The sequence below is a fragment of the Halichoerus grypus genome, chromosome X (genome assembly GCF_964656455.1).
Source record: "Halichoerus grypus chromosome X, mHalGry1.hap1.1, whole genome shotgun sequence".
Taxonomy (NCBI): Eukaryota; Metazoa; Chordata; class Mammalia; order Carnivora; family Phocidae; genus Halichoerus; species Halichoerus grypus.
In genome coordinates this window covers 19,149,399-19,174,108 of record NC_135727.1, presented here as the reverse complement: position 1 = coordinate 19,174,108, position 24,710 = coordinate 19,149,399, and the positions used below count along the sequence as shown (strand labels likewise).

Genomic DNA, 24,710 nt, shown 5'->3' with positions numbered 1-24,710 from the left:
GTATTATCTATATAATTCATAATACTGCAGGTATATTTGGAAATAAATTTCTTCTATATATGAAATAGAACTTGGGACCAAATCATAAATTTAAATTTTATATTAGAATTACTAAATATTAGGATTAATATACTAGAACAGGAATAGCTTTTAAGTAAACTCCTAATGTGTGAATATGGATTCATAAAAAAAGACAGAACCATGAAATTTATGCATTTTATTAAAAGAACCAAAAAATAAACAACACAGAAGTAGCATACTAAAATGACTTACATAATGCACACTTCTAAACACAAACAAGCAGTACAGCACTATAACTTGGGGGGAAAAATGGAAAAAAAAAATCAAAGCATCTACCCTATTGATAGCAGTTGAGGGAATGAACTATGGCATTTTGGAGGCAAAATATGAGTTTTCATCTGTGAAATATCATGGTCATTATTTAAATCTATAACTGTTGCACATGGCTAATAATTTTCTTATCTACAGGTATTTTTAAATTGACATTCTTTTGTCCCAAATTTGTGCTTCATTTTCTACATTATACTGGATTGTTGTTACATAAACGCACAGTTAGCCCTTAAAAAAAAAAAAAAAGAGTGCATTTAGGAACATCTTTTCTTAAAATTTAAACGATTGTAATTTGGGGGTATGATAACAAATGGTTCATTTGCTAACAACTAAAGCAGCAACAACAATAATAAAAGGAAAGTTATTTCGAAAAGGGCAACCCCAGAGCCCAGCAATAGGGCGGTTGCATCATTCTCTCAACTGCTAGACACAGAGTCATTTGGCTTCTGTCATGAACAGATAGCATCTGCATACAGGAATAAAGCTTTGCAACCATGCACTTCTATGACAGATAAATCTTTAGGTTGTGTGTTTTGGGAGAAAAGAGCATGGCCTAAAGTGGGGTTACTTTTATTTAGGTCTTGTTACAGAGGTACTTTTTTAAAAAAATTCATATGATGTAGAAGGTGACTAGTGAGAATTTTTGCAATACCTTCAAATAGTTGGGACTTAGAGTGATAGATTTTTTTTCCCTTTTTGGTCTACTGAGGATGGGTTCTATTTAAAGATAAAATTTCTCTGGAATCATCCTGCTTTGGAGTATTAATGGGTGGTTCTTTCCCAGGCGAGGCCAAGTGGAGGGGCTAGAAACTGTATGAACTAGACAAACTAAGCCCTTTCCTGGGTTTCATGGCAGAGGTCCCTTTTGGGCCTCAAGTCATTCACATTTTGTTATGCTTCCTTCTCTAATCTGACTCACTGAAACACAGCCGCTGTGTTTCAGCTCCAAAGAGTGTGACCCAATGGCGGTCAGCATGGGCAACATGCCATCAATTAATTGATTATCTTTTGTGATGCTTCTAGGTTCCTTCTTACTATTTTATAGATGATTCTTCTTCACTTAAAATTGTATATTTCTCTTGACCTTATGAAAATATATTCTTGTTGCTTATAGCTTCACTGGGAAATGTCAACACAAGAACGCAGGGTAAGTTGGGAAAACAGGTTGGCGATGAGGTGGAAGTTGGAGTCCCTAACTAGAGAATGCATGAATGCTTACATTTCGTACCAGTGGAAACGCTGGTCAGATGGTCAGGCTGTCAGTTGTAGAGCTGACTCTAAGTGATTAAGGGCTGAAGGGGTGGGGCGGGGGGAAAGAGAGAAATTTCTAACCAGCTGGCCCTGAGCTATTGGACAACTGTAAGGCTTGGATTGCTTTCTGGCTTTGGCTTGTTTTCCTCTCTCTGTAAGGGAGAACCAGCAAGATGGGTAGCGATACTAATACCAGCCCCCCGATCCCAGGATGGGTTCCTTCTCCAAGGCAGGGGCGACACACCCCAGGATGTGAAGGACCCAAAATACCCATGGTGATCTATCCTCACACCTGTCTAACCCCATTGCCTTGAGGCAACAAAAAGTTAGATGGGGGAATGGGAGGTAGGGGACTGGGGAGCTAAAATGGACCGAGATGGTCTGATTGCAGCTCCTACCTATGTGAGATTTGGGCTGGTTCTCTTCTGTTTAGTTAAACCAGTGGGAGGCTGTATGGCACCGTGAAGCACTTCCTAATCTGGTAAAGGCAAGTCAGAGAACAGCTTCCACTGAACAGGTATAAGGTAAGTTTAAAGCCATTTATAAAGTTGTGCCAGGGGCATTTTTTTTTTTTTCTTTCGTTGGAGGGAACGAAATGCCTGTACTGGCCGTACTTAGCTATAAAATGAAGTCTTTCAATGGTTGCCAGTTGGGTTTTGGGATCTGAATTTTAAAGGAGAAGTAGTGGTGAACGTTAACACTTTGTCACTTAAGTGGATATTAATTGATGGAACGGATACCTCTCCATCAGTAATTTTCTGGGAAAGATGAAATCTAAGTTGATCAAAATGGATCTACCCATCTTGCAACCTACAGGGTACTTCACTGCTTGCAACCATTGAAAAAGAAAAACCTTTGCCAGAAACCTGTCTAGTGTGTGTGTGTGTGTGTGTGTGTGTGTGTGTTTACAATGGAGATTAATCTAAAAAGCCAATAATCCTTGCTACTGTAAAAGATGAAAGGACTTTCTCACTCTTGGTCAGTGCTGTTAGCTGAAGGTGACCTGTTACCTGTTACCAGTCTTTTCTTTTGGTGAACTGTAGCAAACCAGAAAGCTTCCCCAACAGCAAAGCAACATCATGCTTTAGTTAAGTCTTCTAGCAAAACCCCCCTCCTTCTCAAGGCCTTAGAAATAACTCTATCTTACTAACTTTTTCGCTATTATCACAGATTTCTTATATTTAAAAAACAAAAGTTCCAAGCATAGCGTTCATGGACTATGTACATAAGTGCAAAAAAGGTGTGTCTCACACAGTCGCACCCTAACTGAGACCATCAGTTAACTGCAGCATATGTCTCTCAAACACTGTTAAGGGGTCATTCCACAGTATCTTTATGCATGGTTTTACAAATACGAATTCATTCCAAAATACGGGTCCATCATTCTTTAATCCTCATCTGGATGTGTTGGGCTGGGTATATAAATCCAGAAAAGAGAATTTCTGTACTGACAGCTATGCCTCCTGCATAGAGTAATTTGGAATAAGTAATGTTATGAAAAAAAGGTCAGATAATAGATGAGAAATGCAACGATCGTGTTTTGAAGTCGAAATACTGTGGAATAACCCTATCCACACAACAAATTCTACAAGCTAAAAAGCCTGACTCTAGAATCCATGTGTTGTAAACTTTTTGATCAAAAAGTCATATAAGGACACAAATTCAGCTTTCGCGTGGCAATCTGGGATTAAAGAACAATTCAGCCAGATCTGCTCTCGGAGTTTTGAGCTGTACCTTCTACATGCTCATACCGTCAAAAACCATGTATAGTTAACGAGTAAAATTATCACACAAAAGAAAACACGTGTCTAAAGGTAGCCATGTTGTAGTTTTGTTGCTAAAGCAACAACTAAATATAATTAGTTAAAAATTATTATTTGTATATAAAGTTAAGTTTGTTCTTAAACTGTGAACTGTAAAGAATATTTATGGACTATAATCTATATCTTGTCATGCTTCGGTGTCAGTTTAGAACCTATCTAGGTGGGTTGAGTACATGTAGTAAAATCTTAAACTTTTCTCTAACTCTCCTGTAAAGTTAAATTCGTTAGTGACTTAGAGATATAAAAATGTAGTATAATAAAAACCTTAAAAAACTAAAAAGAAAAATGAAAACCTGGCACCAATGAGGGACTTGGTGCTCAGAAACTATGTCTGCAATTATTATCTACAGTTTGATGACGCTACCAACTAAGTTTGCAAAAAAAGTTGTGATACTCTTTTAGATACTATTCATTCTGGTGCCTTCGACGGGCACTGGTAAAATTAACAATGAGGCCACTATCTTCCTACATCTATTCAACACAACTGGGAGGGCCTATTTCCCTACTTCTATTTCAGTGTGTGTAGAAATGGAGAAGAGACAAAAAGAAAGAGGATTCCAGTTTCTAATCATTCTGTGCATTACAGCCTACCCTACAGACTAAAATAAATCGGAACCTTAGTGAACACAGCCCCGCGGTGCAGGACAACACTTAACGGCAAGATCAAAGTGCTTTCGCATGTTCAAAAACAGATGGCAAAGGTTGATGGAGGAGGGAGAAGATGACTTTTCACATCACAATGAGCTACAAATTAGACTCTAGTCTAGACAAGTGAGATGAAGTGCAACAGCTGGTTAGAGAATCATGCTCCAATTGCAAAAGTAAATACTGTATTTAAATAGCAATTTTATGAATCCATTTGGTTTTAATTTCATCTTAATCCCTCTTTAAAATATACTTCTGTTCACATAGTGCCTTAAAAAAAATTTTTTTTGATACTACTAAAACCCTCTTAACAGATAACTTTTAGATTATTTTCTCTGTATACCTGACCTGTTTTATCCAAGTTTCAGTACTCTTGCCTATTTTTGCAAAAGGCTGAGAGAAATGGACAAAAACAATAATTTTGGATAAATAAGAATAGAAGCCCTTGTAAAATACAAAGCTTATAAAAAGTCAACTAAGAATCACAAGTGGTTAGAATTTTATATATACAAGTCATCCAGTAAATTATTGTTTAGAGTCACTGATTAGTTTTGTGACTTGGCTTTTTAACTGGAAATTTATAGTCTAATGACTCTCTTTTCTTCGTTTCTTTTCTTGAATAAAGAGAATCAGCATAAGTCATTGCACAACTAGTTTAAAGAGTGCTATCTTACAATTGCATTTTTGTCAACGTTCTTTTGCATCTGATCAAAACTTGAGTGCTTTGAATCATCTTTCTTCTAAATTCACTTACAAAGTAACTTTTAAAATGCCAGCCATATCAAATATTGTGGCACTCACACTGCAACTACCCTGAATATCCTTCACTGAACCTCCTACTGAAAAATAAGTCATCATGGATGTTTTCCAGTGCTCTCAGCATCATAAAAACCACTGTACACTAGGCTGCTTGTCTATGTACATCTTCGTCAGAAGTTTAAAAGGTTAAATGAGACAGTATACGTTGTATCAAAATGTCAAACTACAGAAAAGAGTTCATTTCGCACTGAAGACATCTCTAGCCCCTTTAAGGAAGACCCCAGACTAGCTCAGGTGCATCCTTCCTGGGTTTGTGTGATTAGCTCTGCCAGCACGGGTTCTACACACAAGTTATTTCACAAAGGTGTACTCTACTTTCTTCTCTAACAACGTTAAGATTTTGGGAAACAGAAATTAAGTGGCTCATGGAGTCAACAGGCAAAAGTCTGGCCGCGTCTTGTTCTCTAACTCCAGGCAATACTGTTAATAGATGACAGGGTCTTGATGCAAGCAAGACCCTTTAGAAATTACTGATGATCGTGATTTGGGATTGATCATTAAGAACAATAGGATATCAACTCCCGCACAGCTAATTTTGCCCTTTTGTATTCTGAGCGGAATGGATCTGCTTTGGGAGGGAGTCGCGAATGGGCTGAAGCACAAACGGTGAGAAACAGAGGAACAACCGAACGTCGCGAGATTTTTCTGGGTCTGACTGCCACCGATTAGGTAGGTAGCCATGGGCAGGTCACGTGCCCCGGGCCCCAGTTTCATCCCTTGTGAGAAAGTTGTGCCAACTCCATTGATCTATGATTCAAATGCTGCTAACCAGCTTAAGGTATCCTAAATCCCAATTTTCTCTTTGCTTGTCATTTTCCTGAAGGAGAACAAACCTGCTATAACATTAAGTTTGCTGATTGTATGCTTTCTAGTGAAAGAATATATATTTAGTAGAAAATATTAAACCTAGGTTGATGTGAAGTGTCTTATGGTTCCAGCACTGTATAGCAATAGTAACTTTAGTAACTGAGTACAGTGGAGGAGGTATGTCACCTACCATACGAACTACTGTTTTACTTGGTTATACAATTATTTCACGAGGATTAGTAACGTGAATTCAGCTCAGCTCCATGGAGCGGAGCTGGTCTGCCTCATCTAAAGGGTGCTGAGAACCTATTATAGTGTTCAAATACATATAAAAACAAACAAATGTAAACGAGGAAACAAAAAAGGCTTGGTTATGATATGACTCCGCTGTTAATAAAGTCTGGGAAAGGCCACCTGACGCTGATGCTGGCTCCTTCACTGAAGCGTTCAACGGAACTGGAAACTCGGGTGAACTGAGGCTAAAGACAACTGTGGACAGCCTTCCTAGCAGTTTTAAGTAAATCGAAGACTCACTTGAAATGTCTTCCTACCCTCCTCCTCACCCCCCACGGTTTCTCCAAACCTATACTCATGCTCCAGCTGTGATCAATGGAGAAGGCTATCCATTTGGGGAGGAAAGGCCTCACTCAGAACCACTTTTCTTTCACCCTGACTTTTGCAAGATTGCCTCTTATTATTCAAAGAGTGGTTTAAAGAGCAGGTGCCATTTTCATCCAGAGAATGGCACTTGTGTAAAAGGTTTTCACACACTTTCCTCTAAAACGGAAAAACTATCTCCACGCCCTCACCTCCCTGTTTAATTTATAACCTACAATTAGCATACCTTTAAGCCTCCAAGTACCAATCTTCAGCTGAAGTTGACAAATGGCTCAGCTTTAGATGCTCCGCCTAGGAGATAGGATCCTTGAACCACAAGAAATGTAATGGGCACTTCACATAAATGCTGAGAAATTTACCTTTAAAGGTAAATTGTAATTTTGCAAGCTTTTTGAGCAGTGAGATTAGGGGTTCATATTTTCAGAAGTTTCCTGTTTTTTGCAGGTAATTATTTCTCTCTCCCCTCAAAAAAACCTAGTCATGTGATTGTATTATGCAAAGTCAGATCCACAGGTACAAATTATACACATGCATGTTTATAATGAATGTCTGCCCCAAGAAACCTACAGAAATGTTCTAAAGAGAGAGAAAGCATGTTAACATTAATCTGTTATGTTTTTCAAACACAGATATTTCTGTTTCCCATTAGTAATATTCTAGTTGAAATCAAACACCACACATCTAGAGGAAAACACTATAGTATGTCAAAATCTAACACAACACACCACACCACAATACAATAGTGAGGAAAATGGTACTGGATACATTTGTTACATTCTAAATCAACCCAATAGACTATTGTGTAAACAAAACAGTAAGGTAACACTTTAAAATAGACAAACATTTACCCACCAAGAATGCACAGTAAGCCAACAGTCCACTGTGGAGATTCACTCAGCATAATGGTTATTGGAAAATCACAAAGAATAATGTAACAAACTACAAAACTTTATGGTCGTGTTCTACCTACTAATTCAAATAAGATAAATGTTAGTTATTCATTTTCTATGTGTGTTTTGTTTTAACATCTCCACTGACTGTTTAATGCTTTATTGGTTTTGTTTGAATCTGTTGGTTGGTATATGCGTTTGGTTTAATATATTGACCGCATCACACTTATTGTAGCATTGGTAGAAGAGGACCTATGAGAATATATATGGAAAGGCCATATGGAGGTTCTCACGGAGAGATCTTGATACTCCGTAACTCTGTTGTTCAGAATTTCAACTGAAATGGAAAAAAAAAAAAGAGAGAGAGAGAAAGAGTGAGAAATATTAAGGGGTTATTGAAGCAGGAGTCGGGATACTTGGTTCTTGCGCCAGTTCTGTATGCGAATTGCCAATATATTCCCCACTCTGAGTTTCATATCCTACACCTGTGAAAATGGGGCTGTTGGAAAGGGTCACAGAGAGTCATACGGCATGACAGTTCATGGCCTCACTGAGTGCTAGTGCACAGAACTGCCCTAAGGTGACAGAGATGCGCTCAGTCATTTAAGGTTTCATCCACACAATGCCTGAACGTGTGGACGAACAGCCACCCATCTCTCCACTTCCTTCAACTCCTTTCAAACATATATTGGGAAAACATGTTCGATACCCACCATTTTGAAATATGCAAATATGAAACATACTTTAAACTTTTTTTATTTGAATTGTTTGGAGCCATGCAGAAATAGCCAAGGTGTGAAATCTAGGTATATAGCATTTTACAAAATTACGCTTTTGAACTTTGGAGAAATTTTCGACATCTGTCACACACTGAAGTGATTATGGTGTGCCAAATACGTCTAAATTTTCTAATGGAGTCTAGCAAAAAGGAATCACGATTCTCAAACATGTGCTGTTGGAAAGCTCGTCATTATATTTGACAACTTTTGTTTACTTTATTGTAAAGCAGCCCAGGAGAATCAGGCAGGTGTTTGCAAAACCTATATTCTCATGTTTGATGCTAATCCCAAGTTGCCACCATCCCAAATGATTCGCCTGAAAACAATTACAATTTACAGCTACTTCCGTTATTCCACTTACTCAAAGGTGTCTTTGTAAAACATTCCTTATGATCGAAGGGACTTGTTTGTCTAATGGTCTAATGTGCAGTCAAGCCATAGGCTCGGTCCAGGACAGAGTTCGTGTTCTGGGCCAGGTTCTGGGGAACTAGTTCACCAAGAGAACAGAACCATCACCTCCGTCAATTAAATGAAACACTCCAGTCATGAGAACCTCAAACTTTCAATGACTAATATATGCAATTCAGAATTCGTACACTTGTTTAATAAGTCCCTACCAGTAATTAATTAAGATACCCTGGAATCTTAAGTGGCTTGAAAAGTCACATTTTCCAAGTGAAGGACTCCTCAAATTAAGTGTGTGCTATGCCTGGCTCTGGATGGGGCAAACGGGAGATCAAAGGGGTGTGGGGTGGGGTAATGGGAATCCAACAACAACAATTTTTTTTTTAAAAAAGCCACGATTTGAATGAAAATAATGATTACATTACTAAATTATATCACTCAAAATTCAAAACAGCTGGAGCAATTCTGATACATTTACATGGAAAGCAACACAAAATGGCAGAGTGTAAAAAGCACGATCTTTTACGACATCATGGGAGAAGTATATTGCTGACTGCCTTTAAGATATTCATTGTAGTCAGACTGTGACAAAATTACTTTGCTTTACTTCAACAACAACAAAAAAACAAAGCTAGAAAAGTGTTAAAGAATTAATATTCAAAAGTGATCTGTGCCTTGGGCTGACAACTCACACTCCTAACAGGAAAACATTTCAGAATTTGTAAGCTCATTGGGAAAACACAGTACTGGCTGTCATTTTTTCATAGAAAAAATTGCATATTTGCTCTCCACATTTCAATTTGGAAAATTTGGAATGCTTAACTCAAGCTCTACGTTATAAGCAATGCCTAGTAATGAAAATATTTACCAAAGCCTTTAGCAAATGCAATTGTGTAAATATAAAAGATATCATCTATAAATATTATTCATATTAATACTTAAAGAAACTTACTGTTCTACTGGTAACTTCTACATCTGTGAAACAAACATGCTGCTATTCAGTTCATCTACTGATAATGGGGGTATCTATAGTAGTAAAAAAGATTTTAGATTAAAATAGTTTCTTGAGAGAATCCCATTTATTTTGTTCACTGTTTGGACATGGCAATTAAAAAGCAAATCAATTTCACAGAAAAATTGACACATATTAACCATATCCACTAATGGTTAATTTTGCAAAGCACAGATTAGAATGTGGCTTATTCCCCCAGTGGATTAATGCTCTACGTGCTGTGTGGTTATCACTTGTAATTGAAGCAGCTGTGGAACGTGCAGGCTTGAAGCATGGTTACTACCTCAGTAAGGCAAAACAGCCCTCACGTTACACGATGATTGTTCTATGTATCTCATGACAATTTCGAGACTCTCCCCCAATTTAAAATCTGTCTTGGACTCCACCTGCAAATACCTAAAGCAAATGAAAATCACAACAACACAGGCACATCTAAGGTCCGTGTGAGATCTCTAACATCATCACTGAATGTCACCGAGTGTCGGAGTGTCAGTGTGACAGCGCTGATGTCATCACGGGCTAATGATAAGGATATCTGTACCCTGGAAAGAAGTGTGCTGTTTGGCTTTCTTTCCAGCAGATCTGAAGGTAAAAGGTGACGAGAGTACCAAGGGCAAGTTCAAACGCAATAACTGAAACACTGGTAGTAAAATAAAATAGATTCTTCTCTTGACCAATGAGGAAGTATTTAAGGAGTACTTAGTATACGTGTTTGAGGATTGGTGTGACAGCAGCAATTGTGAAGACAGCATAGGAAGAGTGACCTCCGGGAACTGACTGAAACTGAGAAAACTGCTGATTCACCTCAGGATGGGTGGCAGATACACCCGTCCAGAAGATACACAAGAACAAAAATTCTAAGTGTGACGACTGCTTAAGAAACACCCAGGAGTACGGCTCAGTGTCTCTCGCCAATCCCAAAGGCATATACTGTGCCTTAGCAACACACGGTAGTTCTCTACGTCTGAACAGGTAAAATAAACGGCCAAACCTGATTGCCTGTAGCTGTTGCAGCGAAGGGGACGCTGGTGGCAGGTGTTGGTGCTGCAGACACAGTGGTGGGAGCTGCGCCGTGCATCATGGGCACTTTCAGTAGGCAACCACGGAAGCAACACACGGGAGGGTGGAGCATTTACGCAACCATGACAGAAAACGATGGGACGGGGCGTGGTAGGTAGCACAGCAAGAAGCCATGGGACATCATCGTAATGGACACACCGGGGTGCAACATGCAATCACAGCGCAAAGCAACACAGCGTGGAAGGGGGAAAAAATTTAAAAAGAGAAAAGGGGAAAGCCCATTATAGTTACCATTAAGGAAAACGGCATCACTCTCAACAGCTAGTTGTTTAGCAGAATCCCATTACATAGTTGACTTAAAGGCCGAATTTTCGGAAGGGGCTACGATGAGCGCATAGAACAAAAGCTGATTTTACCAAGGCTACCTATTGGAATGCCTCGTCGAGCAGGTGACTGGGGGATGCACAGTTGAAATGTGAGTGGGGAAGTGTGAATTGGTGCTTGGGTTCGCTAACTGAGAGACCTGAGTATCATCACTAGCTTGGCACGTGCATAGAGACAGTTACAGGTATACTTATCTGATCTACATGTGGGAAAAAAAAAAAAAAAAGGCAGTTCGATTGGTGGGTACGTGGTGGGGGAGAAGATATGAAGAATACAGTGGATTGTGCATGCAGGTTTTTAAGTACACCTCTGGCAAATCCCTTGGAAATCTACGCTGTCTGTCAAACAAACACATGGGGGGCTTCCTAGTAAACACCCGACAAAATCTTGTCTTCATCGCAATTATTAAAGCGACGACTGTAGGGTTAGCAGCTGTCACGTCTCTTTCAGGATGTTCTCTTTTTGCCTTGTCTAGTTTCTGTCTCATTTTAAAAGCTTTTGGGATGCCTTTCTCATTTCTAGCTCATTTTGGAAAGCAAACTAAGGAATTAATGTGTGAATGGTACAGCGTGAATGGCAAGCATGCATATATAATAATTTATGTCTACATCCATTGAGTTCAGATTTTCTGAAAGTCTACAGAGAAAGTAAATGGCCTGGAGAGAGGAAAATCAGTATACACAATGTCACAGAAACCACAAATGTACCCCAAGTGGTGATTAACAGAAATCCTGTAGTTACCCCTTAAGCGTATCTCCAGTAACCCGTTACCTATAGACATCCCTTAGTGGATCACTTGTTGATTCTAAGAACACTCTTGCTTGCCCTTTCGGAGCACAGTGCCACTGAAGCATGCAGTTTGCATTCCTACACATTTCACCAACTTGCAGAAGTCTGTTCTAATCATACATGTGTGATGCTCCTGTTAGTATCAGTGGACATGTTTTACTTCCTACAGGGGACAGCCGATCCCTCCATAACGGAGGCCCCACCTCCGAGGCCAGGGGTCACCCCCTGCTATGTTCGTGAGTGCTACTACTGTGTGTCATTTTGACCTTTTGTTTTATTTCAGTAAACCTGTTTGTCCCTTTTGGGTTCTGCATCTACTCTGGTCAACCAATAGGATGGAGGTCAGGCTATGGCAAACTCTCAAAAAGGATGAAAAGCACTGGATTGATAGGACATGGTGGGGTGGGGGGTGTGCGGTGGGACAATTCCTCCCTGTATCAAATGGAGCTATTTTCCCCTGGTCTGTGCCCATGGACTGGAGGAACTGAGAACTCCTACAATGAAAACAAGTCACTTTCTTGTCTTCTTCAATGTTAGTGATGTAAAAATGGTCTTGAGATGGCTACCAGATTGTATTGGTGACTGATTAAAGGATCTGCGGGTAAGTGATTGTTAAGAATCACATATCCCCAAAGAGTCATTCTGAAAGGATTCTGTTGTGCCTGGTTCCCATGCTCCTGGCATTTCCTCCCAGGACACTACAGAATTCATCCCAGAACACTACAGAAGGCTCTAGCTTTGCCTAACTCATTCCTTGTCAACATAGAATGATTTAGATCTTGTGGATAACTGTGGTGGGGGAAGGGGGGCAAGAACTGTTTTGTTATACTTTACGAATTACACATTAGAAAGCAACAGGTGTAAAGCTAAGAAGAAAACTGCCCATTCTGGCTGGCTAAGGAAATGTTTCAAAATAGTTCAGCTGCAATTTTTAGGATGAAAGGAGAGAAATGGCAGGGTCAGTATTTGGCCCCAGTGGCGATCACCTAGGACTCAAGAGCGTAGCACTGTTGTCATTCCACAATGACAGAGATGTGAAACAGACAGCACCCTATTAAATCTTCACTCTTCAGAAAATGTCCAAAGAGTGCTATAAATATCAGTTTTAAAATACAAAAGTGCAGAATTCTCTTATTTTCTTCCTACTGGGGATGAAGTACCCTAACCTGCTTACGCTTAGCGATGCAACTCGTTTTCTAGGATATCTGTACATATAAATTATTCTAATCACGGTATAGCTGCATTATAATCGTAGGAGAGGGAAAGGTCTGGTAGCCACAGTGGTGAAACTGCAGTGAGTACCTTCTTGCAACTTTTGTCATAAATATGCTCAGCCTTCCATAGAGCAAAGGCAGGCCACAATACCACTTCCAAGCTTCTTTACCTTGCCTGCTTTCTCTCTTCTTTGTGCCCTGACGCTTTCCAAATGCCCCTTCCTCCCAAGCTGGTGGCCCATGAACCACATCACCAGTCACTCATCTCTTTCACAGTCATGACAGAAAAACACTTATTTTCGGATTAGAAAAAGTTGAGAATGTTTGTACAAAACCTACCAACACTTGAAGAGGGTGCCATGCACAGTATTGGCCCTGTACACCATGCAGAAAAGCGTGAAAAGTAAAGGAGAGAGATTTCATTATTAAACCTTTACGGAGAGAAATCATTTTTAACTAGAAAGATATTCTCTGCAATATTAATTAATGAGCACATGCAAATCCAGTAAACTCCCATGCTCACAATTACAGCTTAGTTTTAAGCTCCCAATCCAGGTAATCAAAGTAATTCTTGGATTCTTAGGTATAAAAATGAACGTTAATTTTTTCTTTAAAGGAATTACCTCGCTTAAATTGCATTTTTATTTTGGACACCTATTACCACAGCCTCATCCACCTCACAATGGTGAACTTGACTATGAACACAGAGCAAATAGGTTTTTCATCAAGAGGGGGCGCTCAGCCCAACAGGGTTTAATTTTGCTATTAATTAGGGGGAAAGGGATTCTTCTGACATTTCGCTCCTAAATCTAGACTTTAAATTAGCCATATCCAGCAAAAAAGGTCTAAAAATTGTAAAAATTCTGTTTTTTTAAATAAAGAACTACTGTGGTTAAAGATTGGTTTTCTATGGCTTCTTTCTAAATTAATTAGCTGATTAATTTATCAATTAACCAATGGGTGTTTTCAAGTGTAGGTATATAATACCATGTGTTTAGTACGTTTATATAGTCAATAAGGTTCTCTAAACTAATTTTAAAGCATAGCAGTTTCATTTAATAATAGTTTCCAAACTGGGGCATTTATGATTCTGGTAAAAAACAAAAAACAAAAACCAAAAAAACAAAAAAACAAAAACTACTGTACTCCCAGTGGTTAGTATTTTCAATTTATTCCTAATATATGCTCATTCTTAAAGTACTGAACCACAGGAAGAAAAGTATTTCTCCTCATATGTGGTATTTATTTGAACAAAATTTTCTATTCAGTTTGGTATAAAACTGTTATGGTATTACATATATTTGAATGTAGAAGGTAACAAAATATCCTGCATAGTATCAGGAAAATATGATAAACTGCTCTATTTTTTATATTAACTGGTATAAGAGTTAAAGGCTAAAAGTATGTGAGAGATATATATATATATACACACACACACTATACGTAAGTTCAAGGGTAGGTTTATTATAACTATCTTTGGCATATCAAAGATAGACAGATGATGTATTTTTGCAATGCTGAAGCTGGGAAACTTTTTTTTTTTTTTTGAAGGGTGACCAGTGTCTTTTCAAGGGATACCTAAGAGTCAAGGAATTAGTTTGAGACTAAATCAAGTGAAACAATCATCAGAAGCAAAAACTAAGAAATGCTAAAAAGAAAAATGTCAACAGTTTTTCCTCGTTTGATTTCAAACCATTACTTTTAAGGAATCATAGAGACATTTGGTCTGAAAGACTGGCAGAGCAAGTCTAACAGCCTTGTTTTCTTTCCAACCCAAACACCTGTGCACAGTTCTCCATTAAAGCTCTTTGGCAGCTGGTGTGCGCTGTACCCATTCACAACATGGCTAGACTCGCGCGGCCCAGAGCCCTGTTCTCACCTGGAGGGATAAATGCCGGCTGCGGGAGCTGCAGGTTAGCCAGAGCCTGCTGGCAGTGGAAAACGCTGGGGTTAAAGACCGGAGTGGCACCATTGGTCTTTTCAAGTGCCGATCTCTTTGGTATCAGCTGAAGCATACCAGGCTGGAGGGCCTGTGAGGGAGGGAGGGATTAATAAATAGCACCAGAGAAAGTAAAAAATGTACTCAAAGCAAGCAGGCAGCAGTTAGATAAAGTGTGGCCCGGGAACCCTTCGCCAGGGCAGCCTATCCACTGAGCAATTGACTAGATGAGTACTTAATCCCAAACGGGAAATACACATACAGGGAAAAAAAAACCCTGATTTTCAACTTCACTCATCTAGGCCAATAAAAAGGGGCCTCCTCACTTGAGCAAGATGTGACCTCCCTCAAGCTTAACAGCAAATAATCATTTAAAATTAACATCTCGGGGATGTTCATCCATGAATCTATTACAATGAGATGAGTAGAAGCAACAGATAGAGCAGGAAAGGGATTTTGGCCAGCTAAAATTTCAACATGGATCTAGGAGATCAATGGTGATGGTGATAAAACAGATGATACTGTAGCTCCATAAAACAAAATCTAAATTCTAGAAGGACTTCAGGTCCAAATCCATAACTGTGCTTCTCCCAACTAACGTGTGAGGGAAAAGCAAATTCTTTTCTTCCCCACCACCCGCCTCACCCAGATAACATAGACAGCAAAACGCGTGCAATTCTCATTTACAGGTGCTTGCTGTGCATTTCAGGATGTATCACTGGCTTCATTAAGTCCTTGTCAGGTTTAATTCTAAAATGCATTAGAATTTAAAATCCTTCTTTCATGTCTACACTTCTTTCAAAATCCCACTGTGCTTATAATACTCAAATTTGCTCCTGGATCAGATTCACTGGAGAAGTTTGACATGAGTTTTTACAATTTTTTTTTTTTTGTCAGCAAATTACATGTGACTTAAAAAACATGTCCCAGTGACAAGAATTAGGCATGCTCCAAACTCTTAAGGAGACAGGAACACTTGTGTTGAGTGACTAGCATTCCACATGCCAAAAAGGGGGCAAGCCATGACCTCCTTTTTCCTGTGGATCACAAAGTCTAAAGGTATCTCTATTTTCCTTTGGGAACTAAATATTTACCCTTCGTGTCTTTTGCTTTTAAATGCATACAAACTGCTTTCAGTGAAGTCAAGGTGAGCTATGCACATGAACATGAAGAAGGTAAAAAAAAACAACAAAAAAACTTTTTTACAAAGCATTTCAACTCTGAATCTTTAAAAATACAGAAAGCTTACATTTCTTTCTTTTTTATGCCTAGCTTCTTTTATTTATTTTTTAAATTTATTTTTAAACTTTAAATTCAATTAACATATAATGTATTATTGGTTTCAGAGGTAGAGGTCAGTGATTCATCAGTCTTATATAAGGAGGGCTCAGTCCATCATGTGCCCTCCTTAATGTCCATCACCCAGTTAGCCCATCCCTCCACGCTCCTCCCCTCCACCAACCCTCAGTTTGTTTTCTAGAGTTAACAGTCTCTAATGGTTTGTCTCCCTCTCTGATTTCGTCTTGTTTTATTTTTTCCTCTCTTCCCCTATGATCCTGTTTTGTTTCTTAAATTCCACATATGAGTGAGATCATATGATAATTGTCTTTCTCTGATTGACTTATTTCGCTTAGCATAATACCCTCTAGTTCCATCCACGTCGTTGCAAATGGCAAGATTTCATTTTTTTTTTTGATGGCTGAGTAGTATTCCAGAAAGCTTACATTTCTTCAAGAAGCCTCCTTTATTTGATCTTACCTTGAACCAATTCTGGTGGCCAATCTGACCTTCCTGCTAAGATTCTGCTCTGATCAGTTACTCAGAAAGGAATTTTATATTGATATTCACAAGTACCAAATGAAGGCCTACCAGATAACAAATAGTTAACTCTCTACATGGAAATTTGGGGCTGACTTATATGTTTTCTACCAAACACAGCCAAGTCATGAGAAATGGACACATACATATGAAGGCCCCATGACTGAGCACGGAACAGGTGTTCAATGGCATAAATAAGCCATTCCTTGTATATCTCAGGCATATGAGAACCTTTCTTTTTAGGGGGCCTACTGTATTCCTCCTCTCTATTATAGACCCACACTGCTCCTAAACTCTATGCCACCAACAGAAGTGATCAAAGAATTGGAGGTTTAAAATCTGCACTGAACATTTTGGAGACCTTGCTATTTCCATAGCTTAAAATCCCTTCATTCAAAAGAATTTAAGACCAAAACCACTTGGTGAAGTCTTTTTAAAATTCATCAACAGACTGATTTCCAGATCAAGGGAGAATTGGTGCTGTGTCCTTCCATCTATACTCCCTGGGAAAAGTTTGGAGAAATTTGGAGTACTTGCCTTAGAAAAAAGACACGAGAGCCCCACTCCTATGGAATAGGGACTGACTTATTTTGTGTAATGAAATTAGTGTTAAGTTCCAGTGATAGCAAGGTAGATTGCGACTCAATGTGAGGGAAACCTTCTTCACAAATAGGGATGTTTGAAAATAAATGCATCTCGTTTAGGAAGTGGTAAGTTCCTGTCATGGGCTTCGGGATCATGAGGTTTCCTCAGGGTTTGCTCCCTTATTAGGATTATTATACCCTATGACATGAGGAAAGGCCCACGTCAAAAAAGAAATTGCAAGTCGCTTATCAAAGTCACTGATAGCTATAACCAACTTAAGTAACCCTAATTCCTATTTCTCAACCCATCACACCGGAGTGCTGTGCGTATATTTTCCCGACCTCCTACCTTACTAGCACAGTGTCCATGAAGGTGGCTCACGGGGCCGAGAGGTAACTTTCTGCCTTTGTAGGTTATTAGGATTAGTCAGGCTATCAAAAACCACTCAAAAATAATTTCCTGTTTAAATTACATAATTTAGCCTTCCTCTAAAGATGGGGGAAAAAGCACGGTCAATGAAAATCGTTAGTAAAGCTTTGAAACGATTATCTTGACAAAATTTCAGTGAATGAAGCAGAATAAATAGGTTCTCTCTTTTCCAGCTTATAACCCTGGCTATTCAGAGTAAGATCCATTCATGACTATCCAAGATTATGGTTACAAGGATATTCGACAAGCTGGGGAGTATACTATCATTTACCCCGCAACGGTCCACAACACCTGGTTCCTTCTTACTTACCATAGCGGCAGCAGCTGAATGGTTCATCTGGTGATGAGCTGCCCTGAGTTTGGCTTGCAAGTGTGCAGGAGGATGAAAGTACCGGCATTTCTCCCGGGTGCATCGCCCCTTGATGTAATCCATGCAGATCGTCACGGTATTATCACTTGCCTCAATCATGGAAACATCCGTGGGGTGAGCATAGCGACAATCGTTTACACCACGGGTACAATTTCCACGCTGGAATTCTCGGCAAACCTTAAATTAAAACAAAACAAAAACACACATCACATTGATGCCTGGAAGGTGATTAGCTTTTATTTATTTCGCCAGCAAATGCAAGAGCAGTAGTCTACATGATTTTGTCATCTATTTAGGAAAAATCTAAAAAGCTGAAGGATAAGGTAAATCCATATTCAGTGTGAGGTGTAAACACAGACATTTCTAGTCCAAGGGAAAAATACTCCGCTCCCTCCGAAGCAAAGTTGTCTGTTTTCCTCACTTTGAAATCAAAGTGCTTAAAAGTATTGTGGAAAACCACTTAATAATCTTCCAGTTAATTCACAGCCTGAAGTGTAATTAGCCAAATTTGCAAGAGGCGGTTGTTTTGCTTGACTCCAAGATGAGTCTTTATCACACAGCCATGCAGTTTTCCCCAGCAAAATCGTGGCTCACGACTGAGCTACGTGTACAATCAGATTCTATTACGATACACTGCCAGGCATTTAAGTCAGCCAATGACTTTGACTCTGTATGAAACGGACTAGCTATTTCTTTCAATCTATGAAGCGTAACAAGGGAAGACTGAAGGACTTCCTTAAATCAAAATGCTGTTTGAAGTTTCTTTTAGATTGCCTTTTCATAGGCAGGGAGGATATTTCTTATCTAGTCCATCATTCTTAAGATGGAGAAAAAGGCTTAGATTCTATGATACTCGTTTCACATTCTGCATTCATAGAGAGTTAGTCTATTTTTTTTTCATCCCCCAGTTGGATTATTCTAGCAAGTTGAGACTCATTAACAATACAGTTCATTGCAGTCTGTCAAGCAGGAGCCTGGGGAAAAGGAACGTTCCCACCAGGTTTCCGGTTCCACAGCGAGTCTGGGGTTGGGCACGCTAAGACATTGACCTGTTGTACGACCGAATCAATGCACTTCACAGCAGGGTGCGACTGCAGTAGTAAAACCTTTACCGTTTTCTCGAGGTTGTACTCCATAAGCTAGAAACCCAGGTGCCCTTGTTTAAAGCATTCAAAACCCTGGGCTCCGAGAATGTTGCTTTGTGCATGCGGTTAATAGCTACCCTATAGGTATTTACATAGTTCTACACCAATACCTCCAGTTTATCCGAACGCATCGGTTTGGGACCAGCAGCTGCTGGCAATGCGAGAGGCGGGTTTCCAGAAACCAGAACAGGTGCATTCGGTACAAGTTCAGCGGGAACCAGGCCCATCCCAGGATGAGGTAAGTAAGGATTGAAAGCCATTGCAGGATTAGCTGCAAGTGACGGATTCATAGGAAAAGAAGTCTGTATGTTTAAAAGAGAAAAAAGGTATTAGAGGTAAGTAGATTCTTACTACTATTACACAAGGACACACTCTTTCAAAAAGCCTAAGTCATATCCAAATTTACCGATTGATTTTTAGTCTCATATTAATTACCACACAGGAGTTGCTTTAAACCAACAAATCTCATTGAGTAACAAATTTATTGGTAAACTGATCAAACCAGGCACACAATTTTGAGTCATGAATTAGCTACGTTAAGTCTCATTGATGGAATGTCTTTGAAATGCGTCTTCTCTTGCGCTTCTGTTTTTAAACTAAAAACCATGCCACGAACGATATCATATATACAGGCAATGTGCCTTGCAGGCCGACTTCAGGTTCTCCTGAAAGCCCCTTCGTTTCCCATTCCTTCTTCTTTCCTATTAGCACTGCCCGGCTCTAGCCTGCCGAAGTTCCCACCAACCCTATCGACAACTTACTTCTCTTTTGGGCCCACTATCCATTACGGAAGACAGCAAGGAGTGTGGAAGAAAGGGGTAGATTAAAGAAAAGTGAGAGTTCTAACAACTTCTTGCTGTCCACCCAAAATGAGATGCGTATGGTCATTTTTTTTTTTTTTTAAATTAGGGGTTCTACTTCACAAACGAATCTGACTTGCCCAGCCTCGTCTTTACCTAGGGGGCCAGATGATATCCACAGTCCAAAAGGGGCCCTAAAAAATGCTCCAAGGATCCCTGTTAGGCAGGAAGAAATAAGATGACAGGATTTTAAGGTGTATCAACTAGAGCACAGCTTGTAAAGGAAAGCAGGAGCAATGGAAAGGGCTCCCATGGGTTTTTCTATCTTGTGAAAGTCCCAATCTCAAAGAGCTTGATATATGTATTGCCTTTATTATCTGTAACCATGTAATTTATCAATTTATGTGTTATTTTCCAGCTTGTTCCAAAGTGGGCGCCTTTTCCTCTCAATGTGGTTCTAATTTCTTTGATAGTTCTCTTGTCTCCACTACAGTACCCCATTCTTAGTGAATGACTGATAGAATCAATGATAAAGTTTAAAAAGAAATGTAAGCACTGAACAAATTAAGGACAAACCACGGCTAAATGTGGTACATTTCTAGCAGGGACTCTATAAGGTTGTTAGTGCACTGACGTACACCTGGTGGAGTCTCACGGTGTGTTGCTAATGCTGTGAGTTCTCTCCTGCTTTCTTTTTATGTCTTTCGTTAAAGAATGAATCTTCTGCACCATCAAGCTGTACCCATACCTTCTGCTAAATCACACAAATAGGAACAGCTCTAAATGCAGGTAGAATGGGAGGCTGCGGAGTATGAAGTGAGGGGCTATATATATTCACCAACCCACCCCCTGGTCTGACTTGAGATTTTCACCTGCACACCTTCTCCATGAAGCCCATTAAAAAAAACCACATGCCGACTTGGAAGGAAGGGGCTTCCCGATTTGCACTGGACCATAGATGATTTTATCAAAGTAGCTAATTGGTGTATTAGGAAGGACAGAAAGAACTTGGACCCTCAACACTGGAAACACCAGGTACCTGGAAAGTTGATGGTGCAGTCAGGGAAGGTGCTTTAACGTTGGAGGACTAGCTGTCTAGGGCTGCCCCAGCCTAACGAGGCACTGTGATGTAAAGCTATAAGGGCATATCTCATCGAATGAGATACGAAGCTCCAGGAATTAGCTGATGTGATATTATTTTATAGAATGAGATGGAAATCTCTTGTTAACAACTACCCAGGCATGCTTCCATGATAAGGCACGCTTTATTAACTTGAGGATTCATGGTTGTCTCAAAAATCAGCAAGAATCTCTCATGGTAAAACTCTGTATTTGAACCACACAATAGTACTCTGTTCTAATTCTCTTTTCTCTCTGACGTTCATAGTAAATTTCTCACTGAAGTCACCACACTATTTCTCCTGGATACGTTTTGCTTTTTGCCTTTTATAAATGTGAGAACCATTATTATGATTCTCTTTAAAAACTACTGAATTTTTTATTTATTTTTATTTTTTTTTAAGATTTTATTTATTTTTTGACAGAGAGAGAGAGAGATAGCGAGAGAGGGAACACAAGCAAGGGGGAGTGGGAGAGGGAGAAGCAGGCTCCCCGCCGAGCAGGGAGCCCGATGTGGGGCTCGATCCCAGGACCCTGGGATCATGACCAGAGCCGAAGGCAGATGCTTAATGACTGAGCCACCCAGGAGCCCCCAAAACTACTGAATTTTTAAAAAAGATTTATTTATGTATTTGAGGGAGAGTGGGAGAGAGAGAGAAAACTCGAGCCGGGGGGAGGGGCAGAGGGAGAGAGAGAGAGAATCCTCAAGCAGACTCCCCGCTGAGCGCAGAGCCCGCCCTGGGGCTGGATCCCAGGACCCCAGGATCATGACCTGAGCTGAAGGCAGACGCTTAACTGACTGAGCCACCCGGGCTCCCCCTTATTTACTTTCAAATGGACATTTTTGGTTTTCCCACCACCACTTCTGCCCCAGGGTCACTATTCCATTTCATGAATTTGAACATTCAAGGGCTTAGCTTTGGCTAACAGCCACCTGTTAAGCAGCCTGCAAGCTCACACATTCAGTTTTAATAAGCAACTTTCATCCTGCCTATACCTCTACTGTAGTCCTTCATGTCAGTGGAGCTAACAAGAACCCACCTGTGGGGTAAAGAACCTTTTAAAGAGAAAAGTTCCTAGCAGGTTGAATCTGATTTCTACTTACAGCCTGAAACAGTCTGGACACTTAAAATATGTTTCAGATATTCACTTGAACCTAAATTATTTTTACTAAATATTTGAAAATATGAGGTTTTCCCTCTGAAAACCAGAGGTGTGGAATTTCAGCTTCCTCTGAGTCTTATAAAGCCAACAGGAATGGTGGAGACAACTGATTCATGAATAACCAGATCATCTAGACAATTATTTACCCCCAATGTCTCTAATAGTATTAGCTACTAGGTAGGAATTCCCAGGAGTGACTGCACGGTACCTAAAAGTCAGTGATTGTCTCTAGGATGGTGGCCCCTAATCTTCCTTAATCCTGGACTTCTTGGAAAGCTGTGGACTCTGGTCTATGGAACTTCCTCAGGAAGTTCAAAGCCCTCGCAGAATTCACCACTGGTGCAGGGCTCTGGATTATCCACTGTCTAAGAGCTTATGTTCTAGGGTAAGGATTGACAAACTCCAGCCCCTGAGCCAGACTTGGCCAGCCTGCTTTTGCATGGCCAGACAGTGAGAATGGTTTCTACATTTTTAAGGGGTTGAAAAAAAGTAAAAGAGGAATATTTCATAACACATGAAAAGTACATGAAATTCATATTTCAGCATCCCTAAATAAATTCCACTGTGCTCATCAGGAGACCTGTATTAACAAAAAGTTGTAGATAGTATCCTCAACTTTGCCTCTTGTCCCACGAAGCCTAAAATATTTACTATTTCGTCATTTACAGAAACCATTGCTGACCCTCATTCTAGAGGATTCTAAAGAGTAAAGCACTCCCATCAGTTTCTGGAGTAAAGCACTAATTTTATATGTGAATGTATAGAAATCTAATACTTATGGCAAGATTCTGCAAGTTGAAAAGATCTGGTGTTAGAAACCAATACTACAGTATTCACTAAAATATTTTTTAATTGAACTAAAATTAGGATTCTTAACTATTTCTTTATACAACAATAACTACACAGTGATTAAGAATGGGAAGACAGATGGACTCTTGTAAAGGTAAAAATTTAGGAGCCACCACATACTGGGTCTTAAAGGATTCTGAAACATCTTAATAAAAAACTATGCCTGAATGCCTGAAATAAGTATCTCTAGTTTACACATACATTTTAGGAATGTTAACTTATTATTTAAAATGGGTTATCCCGCAAACTAGTATAAAGAAATAGAAGTGAAATGCTATGCTAAAGCAATCTTTGTGTCTCCCCAACAGCTTAGATCTATTCATAGCTACTTCAGTAATATTCAAGGTCAGTTACAATTATTGTCGGATGAATGCAAAATACTTTAAGTCACTGAGGCTAATCCTGGCCTGAAGTCAACATAATTGAGGCCTTCTCTCTCTGAGCTCCTGTGTAGAGGTGGACGACCAAACATTTTCTTTTATAGGACGGCAAACATTTGGTAACCATTTGTTGACTCGATTTTAATACCAGAAAAATAACACTCCTAACTTTTACTAGCACTCATAATACCTACATTTTATTGCTCATTAACAAGCATTTATATAGTATAAAAGGAAGCTCCACTGTCACCATGTGAATTTCTGTCCTTAGATAATCCCCAAGCACACTGAAATGTATAATTTTCATTTCCCCCAGACTTGACTAACTTCACGTGGAGCTCAACTGAATAATCTTTGTTTCAGAGTTTTTGCTTGGTCATCTCCACACTCTCCGAGTGATGTTCTGCGGGGACTGAGGTGGCCAAAAGGCACATTGCAGGAGGCCCATGGAACCTCCAGACTGGTTAATTGGTCCCTTAATAATAGAGGCTTAACTTTATAAACAGATGCAAGCTGATAGTGGTGTTTATGTTCTAACCATACTTGTTAATGAATAAGTCACTGTGGCCCAAGAGAGAGCTAGGAAAAAAATAAATAAATTCAAGGGTCAAAAGTGAAGAGTTGTCCTTATCTAGGTCTGGCTTTTCTGACCTTAATCACAGAAGTTTCCAAGTAAGAGGAAGCACCGAAGGTAGGCAGGCAGGCAAAGGATCAATAGATGACTGTGAGTGTGAAAGGTATAAAACATAGTGTGCAAGGGAGGACACATCAGGTTTGGATCTGCCCATATTTGGTAGAAGAGAAGCTGCAAAGTAGGCCAGCACTTACAACGGAGTGCCTAAACACAGATCTGCATAAGACCACATGGTCACTACAGGTAAGAATTTGGCAAGAGGGCAAATGACTTCTTCTTTAGATGGGCAAGGCAATTTTGACTGTTTCTGAAAAGTGAACAAGGACTGGCCTAAAAATTATTTGTTTGTGAACCACTGTGTAATAATAGCGACAATTAACTAGTATTCCACTAGGAAAGGAAAATCAAGTGTTACCCAGTTTTAACAAAGGGTACTGAACAAAATATGGAGGGGGGGGTGACAAGAGCTGAGAAAAGCAAAGAAGCTGCAAGAAGCCTGCAAACTATAAACATTTCTATGTGAGTCCAGAATAAATGGATGCTAAAGGTTATGATTATCAACAGTTCAACAAATCTCCACCACCACCACCACCACCAAAACAACACAAATCAAAGCAAAACCTTGCATGGCTAATAGATAACTCTACAGAGGAAAAAAAGAAAAGCCCTAA

General features: G+C 39.6%; 1 protein-coding gene across 7 annotated transcripts in view; it reads right to left on the bottom strand.

The window, feature by feature from the left end:
* Positions 1 to 202: 202 nt before the first annotated feature.
* Positions 203 to 24,710, bottom strand: part of MBNL3 (muscleblind like splicing regulator 3) — a 108,857-nt gene continuing 84,349 nt past the window's right edge. For 3 of the 7 annotated variants that reach the window (XM_078065018.1, XM_078065017.1, XM_078065023.1), the window contains 7 exons: positions 19,204 to 19,395; positions 17,889 to 18,125; positions 14,687 to 14,837; positions 13,147 to 13,182; positions 10,392 to 10,486; positions 9,341 to 9,414; positions 7,349 to 7,541 (listed from right to left, as the gene is read on the bottom strand). In XM_078065018.1, coding sequence (XP_077921144.1) covers positions 9,358 to 9,414; positions 10,392 to 10,486; positions 13,147 to 13,182; positions 14,687 to 14,837; positions 17,889 to 18,125; positions 19,204 to 19,395 — 768 coding nt within the window. In that variant the 3' untranslated portion in view covers positions 7,349 to 7,541; positions 9,341 to 9,357. Of the gene's footprint in view, positions 7,542 to 9,340; positions 9,415 to 10,391; positions 10,487 to 13,146; positions 13,183 to 14,686; positions 14,838 to 17,888; positions 18,126 to 19,203; positions 19,396 to 24,710 lie in introns of all 7 variants that reach the window. The other 4 variants (XM_078065020.1, XM_078065019.1, XM_078065022.1 and 1 more) reach the window with 4 other exon arrangements.